General features: G+C 40.7%; 1 protein-coding gene across 1 annotated transcript; it reads right to left on the bottom strand.

Annotated features, from left to right (window-relative positions):
• Window positions 1-1,901: 1,901 nt before the first annotated feature.
• LOC141817437 (uncharacterized) lies at window positions 1,902-6,330 on the bottom strand. Its single transcript, XM_074705083.1, has 5 exons — window positions 5,544-6,330; window positions 3,914-4,006; window positions 3,747-3,800; window positions 2,151-2,208; window positions 1,902-2,008 (listed from the first exon to the last, which is right to left on the bottom strand). Exons 1-5 carry the CDS (start codon window positions 5,940-5,942, stop codon window positions 1,902-1,904), a joined length of 711 nt encoding a protein of 236 aa, XP_074561184.1. The 5' UTR covers window positions 5,943-6,330.
• Between the last annotated feature and the right edge of the window lie 603 nt (window positions 6,331-6,933).

The following is a 6,933-nucleotide window of genomic DNA, read 5'->3' on the forward strand; positions in this document are numbered from 1 at the left end:
ATCATCCTTATGTTTTATGAAATACACCCAAGTAAACCTAGAGTAATCATCTACTATAACCAAGCAATATTTGTTACCATTTAAAGAAGGTGTACTATGGCAATCAAATAAATCCAAATGCAAAAGTTCTAATGGTAAGGTAGTACTAGTTAGAGTTTTACCTTTGTGTGATGACTTAAATTGCTTACCCTCTTGACATGCATCACACATTTTGTCCTTGACAAACTTGATCTTTGGTAGTCCCTTCACAAGCTCCATTTTTGCTACTCTTGCTATGTTCTTCATGTTGGTATGTCCAAGTCTTCTATGCCATAGCCAACTTTCCTCTTCTTTTGACATGAAACACTTAATAGAAGGGTTAGTAGCACAAGATAAATCCATGAAATAAAGATTTTGATTCCTATAGCCTTCTAGGATTACATTTTTCAAATCAATTTTTCTAACTAGACATTTATTAGATTGGTACTCAACTTGATAGCCTGAGTCACATAGTTGACTCACACTAAGCAAGTTAAACTCCATGCCCTTGACTAATAGAACCTTATAGATGGAAATTGTGGATGAAATCTCAATTGTTCCTCTACCTATAATTTTGAGTTTACCACTATTTCCAAAAGACACCTTTCCTTTCTTCATGTATTTTAATTTTGTAAATTTACTTACATCCCCCGTCATGTGGCTTGAACACCCGCTGTCCATAATCCACATGTTTGTGTCCTTCTTTTCTCTCACCTTGTCCATTACCTCTTCCTCGCTAGATGAGGATTCATCGTCACTTGAATGCTCTTCTTCACTTGAGGTATCATTGTCACTTCCTCGTGCCATAAGAGCCATGTGTCGGGTGATGTGGCACAACTCCTCCTCGTCATCGGATGATTCGCTACTTGAGGAATCCCACGAAGTTTGAGCCACCATGACTTCCTTCTTCTTCTTATCCTTCTTCTTGAACTCCTCCTTCTTCTTTAGCTTTAGGCAATTTGGCTTGATATGCCCCTTTTTGTTGCACTCATAACAAGTTACGTTAGGGTTAAAATTCAAACTTTGACTTTTACCTTGGGATGGTGGAGTAAACATCTTTTTCACATCCCTTCGTGTGAACCTCCTTGATCTTCCCATCATCTTCTTGACATAATAGGCTACTTGTTTTGGTGACATCTCCTCATCACTATCTGAGGTTTCTTGTTCAGACTCAGATGATGACTCCTTCTCCTTCTTCTTCCTTTTCTCCTTCTTTTCTACAAATAAAGCTATACCTTTTTCTTTTGAAGACAAGTTAGCCTGTTCATGTAGTTAAAACTCGCAAAATAATTCATCTAGTTTTACAACTGAAAGATCCTTAGATACCTTATAAGCATCAACCATCGATGCCCATAAATTGGTTTGAGGGAAGGCTTGTAGCACGTACCTTACCAAATCCCGGTTGTCCAGTTTCTCACCTATTACATGTAGACCGTTCACAACTTCTTTGAATCGTTCATGCATTTGACTCACGGTCTCATTTTGCCTCATGTTGAAGGTTTGAAGTTGTCCAACTAGAAGGTCCTTCTTTGCACTTCTAGATTCACTTGAACCTTCATTTAGTTCGATGAGTTTCTCCCAGAGCTCTTTGGCCGAGTTGAAGGGTTCAACCTTGCTTAATTGATCTTTGTAGAGTCTACATTGCAAGGTGGTTGTGACCTTTGCATTTGCTTGAGCCTTTTTACATATTTCCTTCGACCAATCCTTGGTAGGTAGAGGCATTCCAGATACATCCTTCAATTTTTCGAAGCCATCTACAATACTAAACCAATTTTCAATGTCATTCATCAAATAGTATTCTATTCTACCTTTCCAGTACACGAAATCGTTGCCGTCGAAGTACGGTGGTCGTGCGGTGTTGTATCCCTCTTAAAACGCCATTTTCATTTTCGGTTGAGCGTTAGATCTTCCGAAAGTAATCCGCTCTGGTACCACTTGTTGGGATCAGTGCGTTCACTAGAGGGGGTGAATAGCATTTTTCGATTTTCTCCTGCACAAATATTAGCAGAAGCAAAGATACAAAAGAAAAAAGATCACAAACGCTAACCCATTCGATTTACTTGGTATCCACCTCTACGAGGTGACTAATCCAAGGATCCACATACACAGCCGATGATTCCACTATCGAAAACCTTCCTTCTCGAAGAAACCTTCGAAGGTGGAGAAAACCCTCACAAACTGGATCTCTTCCTTACAGTAATAATGATTCAAGTTTTGGAAGAGAAGAGATCAAAAATACAGAAGCAAAGTTCAGCAAAGAATCAGAGAATCAGAGTTGTTTTTGTTCCTCGCGTCGATCTTCACTTTTATGATTTTTCGGTGCATCAGTCGACTGCTCATAAGGCCAGTCGACTGATGGCCTTAATTGCTCATTAATTGGATCGAATCTGCGCAGCTGTTAGCCAAACGGTCGACTAGCAGTCGATTGCTGGAAACGCCAGTCGACTGCTACCAGTCGACTGGCAGTCGATTGGCAGTCGACTCGTAGTCGACCAAAGTTTCTGTGTGCTTTTCTGGATCACCATCAGTCGACTGCTGGCAGGGCCAGTCGACTGCCAGAGCTGAAAACTACCCCTTTCAGCTTCTCTTCACCCCTTAGCCTTGATGCAAGCCTTCAAACGTCTTCCACAAGCGTCGTGCTCTTCCTTGCACTAGCTTGAGACATTTCCCTCGACTCCATCGTGCTAAGTCATCCTTGCCAAGAGGCCGCGCCTCCGGGACTTCATCCTTGCCAAGAGGCTGCGCCTCCAGGACTTCACCAATTGCCAAGAGACCGCACCTCCGGGACTTCACCAATTGTCAGGTCTCCACTCCTGGGCTTTCCTGTGGACTCAAACCACACATGTTAGATAACAAAGCATTGCCTAACTTAAACCCATTTTGGCCAAACATTAAAATCCAATCACTTGGGGCACGATTGCACCAACACATTTGAAATGTAATAAGTGTCATGAAGTCTCCTTCATTTGTTTTGCTCGTTAAAATATTGTTTTAATCATGTTATCACTCTCTAATAAAAAAATCAACATAAAATAATGACAAATTGTATAAGCTAACAACCAGCTGCTACACGTTTTAACAACTACTTGTTAGCTTCTACACAATCAATCATAATTAGATAATATTTATTTGAAATGTAATGGGTGTCAAGTCTCCTTCATTTGACTCATGTAAGAACACATTAACAATAAATAAAACATAGAAAACTGAACTTATCAGAGTTTATAACAAGAAAACCTATATTTGAAATAAGAAAATAAGAACAAAAAAGCTGTTATGCAAATAAGATCCTAAAAAAACCTGTGAACGAAAAAAGAAAAAAACAAACCCTACATTGGGAGGAAAAGTTAAACCCTAAACTAAAGAAGGGAGGAAAAAGAGAGGAAGTTTTTAGGTTGAAGTTCTAGGAGGTTAAAGCTCAAACGTTAGACACTATTAATCGGGTTTGGAAATACAAAAAATTTAAATTAGATTTACATTAAGGGTATTTCGGATTCTTCACTTTAAATGAGGTGTCCATGTGATGGTTTTTGAAAAACTAGCAGGTGGTACATGCACCGCGCGATGCGCGGTGTGTGCCATAAGTATTGGTATTCGTAATTGGTAGTTTAAATATAAGTATAAATACAAGCATGTTCACGTAAAAAGAAAGACTTGCATATGCTAAAATTGAATTAAATATATAGAATTGACATATAATATTTTACTAATGAAAATAAATTTGAAACCAAATTAAGTTTCAGACCAACAAAACGTTTAGAGGAAGGGCAATAAGCTAATCCCTAGAAAAGATAATGAACATAAAAACTAAAATAAACAGAATAATACACAAACAATAATTATAGAACAACAAGATAACCATACGAAAAGTTTTCAAGAAGATTGTACCTTGTACCTTATAGAAGCACCAAACCAACACAAAGCAAACCAGCAATTTTCGTGAGAAAAATAGCTTCCAGGAAGATTCTGCACAAGAAGCAGCCAATCCCTAGAAAGAACAAACAAAAAGCACAATATCAATATAACACAAAGTAAAGAATATGCACATAAGATGAATGAAGTGCAATAACAAAAAGCCTTGTTTGCTGGTCACCATGATCAGAACAAACAATTGAAAAAATTTTAACATCCCTCCTTTATCATAACAAATGCAGAACAAAATTATTAGGTCATATCATAATTGCATCCACATGTTTTTGAATCTTTTTCTTCACTTAAAAACTATCTATAAAACATTTTTAAGTTTTTTGAGCGATTCACTTAATTTTTGTAAATTGCAGAATAAGTTCATGATTTTCTATTTATTGTAACATTAATGAATTAACTTCATGGATATCAATGTTTAGAAAAACACAACTAACTAATTATGATAAACTAAAAGCATAACAGAGAATGGAGCAAGCATAATGAAAAAGGAAACAAAAAACAAAAACCAAAAACTAACAAGATAATCTCATCACCAGTTTTGGAAAATAACACACAAAACAAAAACTAAATATAATGAAAACATGAATGAAAACAAATAAGAAAAAAAGAAAAGTAACTGAGGAGTTCAAGAAAAAATCCCAAAAAAATTGCAAGCAACAAACACAAACATGAAATAACACACATAACATACGGAACAAAGATAAAATGAAAAAAAAAACCAAAACATACCACCAACACCACGCCAAATCAGAAAAATAAAGACTCAAAAACGGGGGAAAAGGACTATAAACCTTGAAAGAAGTTCACACATGCCCATCATTATCAGGAGAGGAACACCATTCCGTCGCAGCATTTTGTACGAAACACAAAGGGTGAGAGAAGGAAAGAACCGGATTTTTAGCTGAAAAAAATCAAAGATGTGACATTAATAAACATTTTCAAAATCCAAAAATAATAGAAAAATTAGGAGGAAAAGGTAATTTTATGTTTAGGTAGACCATAAAATAGATTACCAGAGCAGCATGCACAGATGCTCAGATCGATGCCATTAGAGCCCTATGCAATTGAACCAAAATCAGGAAAATCTCACTGCCGGCGCAGAAAGCGGTGCATCAGAAAGGGATTTCAGGGCATCGGACAAGGATGATTTGGGGGAGGGTTTAGCGGACTCGGAGAGAGCAGGCCAAGACGCGGTTCCCCCAATCACGGCGGCGCCCGCCTTCGCCGACAAAAATACAGATTACAAGCATTATTTCAATTTGTTTTTCCACGATGATCAATATTATTAGTCCCAATATACAAAGGGAAGTCCTTGCAATTCCATATTAAGTCATTGTATACTTAGCATTATTGCACATCATCTAATTTTCTATCGTTTCATAAGGCCACCTAACACAAAATATTTTTGTCTTTCTTTCACTTTGACTGGAAATTGGTAGCACTTGGAGCTTCAATATTTCAAACAAGATGATATCAGAGCAATCAACATGCTAAATTGCTCATCAATGAAATTCAATGATAGCTTCGAGGTAATCCTGGCTACTGGAAAAGCAAAGGCCAAAAAAAAATGTGAAAAAAGGGGACCGAATTTGCTTCACCTGTTCACCCATAGGGACAGCCAGTCGGCAGTTGCAGCTCTTATTCCGCATCACGCAATGGACCCGCCACCGGCCGCGGACAGAAACGAAGGTCGAATCAAGGAGGCAGTCAACCTCCATCGCGATGTCTAACATATGGAGAGGGATCAAGGCCGGGGGGTCGCACTTCCCGTACACGTACGGCTGGTAGCTGGGGATATCCGGATTGTCGACGATCCGGGGGTCGGATATCACCGCGTACACCATCGGCGCCGAAGGAAGGAACAAGTCGTCCTTACGATCCATCCCCGCCACCGGATTCGGAGGCTCCATGATCTGCCGGTCCTTTCCAGCATACACACGCTTCGCCAGCTTCAGCCCGTCCTCGACGGCCCTCGCGAACTCCTCTTCCTCCGCCATGCCCGCACGATCTCGACTCAACGCGTCGGATTCCGCAAGAAAGTCACGGCCGGAGGGGAGCAAGAGAGACGACGAGAATTGATACCGCAAGGGACGGTTACTAAAAGATAGACACCAAAAGGGTCTTATTTTAAGTTTTTACTCGGAGAAAGAGAGGGAGCTGGGCAGAAGCCCGCTGGCTGTTCGCCCTGCACGCTGCTGCACAGCAGCAGTGTGGTGGTCGACGAAGAGGAACAGAGCGATAGATTGAGAGAGAGAGAGAGAGAGGGCGCACGTGGTGGCACGGTCCTTTATGGCGGAATAGTGGAAGGAACAGTAGATAAAAGGGCGAAGCCTTAACCGAGGAGACGACGACGTCCCAACATTATGAGCAGGCGTCCGACATCCGGCCACCAGTCAGATCCCCACAAGACTGGTCCAGATCAGACGGCCGGCTCTCCTCCTCCTCCTCCTCTCGGAAACGAACGTCGAGGAAGTCAAGAAGACGACGACGGAAGGAGGCCAGTACGATTCCTTCAGTTCTTCCACGAGCTTCCTTCCCTCCCTCCTTCCTTCCTCGTGATAGTTGTGTATCGCGACGACGTTCGGGGAAGGGAGGGAGCTGATGAAGGCGGAGGAGGAGGAGGAGGAGGGGAGGAGGAGAGAGGAGGAGTAGGGTGACTGGATGGGCGGACGTACAGTTTCGCTTGTTCCCGCGGCAGTACGAGGGCAATGTTTGAGAACAGGAGGGAAATAGGCGCTCCCGGCGATCGACACCACGCGACTTGTCACGTGAGTGGTCGTCCAAATAAGCGCGTTTTAAGTGTAATATAGATGATGGTATCTAGTAACATTGATAAATTGTCATTTTCTTTCTCCTAAATGCCCTCTTGTTGATCATGTGTTTGTTCTGTTCTTAGTTATGACAGAGTAGAATTATTAAAATGGACAAAAGTCAAATCTCAATGAAGCCGAAGCAATATTTTCTTTCGTCATAGCCAACTGTAGTTTC

Source organism: Curcuma longa, unplaced genomic scaffold (genome assembly GCF_044706935.1).
Source record: "Curcuma longa cultivar G26 ecotype Majalengka, Jawa Barat unplaced genomic scaffold, ITB_CL_G26_1.1 contig_20545, whole genome shotgun sequence".
Lineage (NCBI taxonomy): Eukaryota > Viridiplantae > Streptophyta > Magnoliopsida > Zingiberales > Zingiberaceae > Curcuma > Curcuma longa.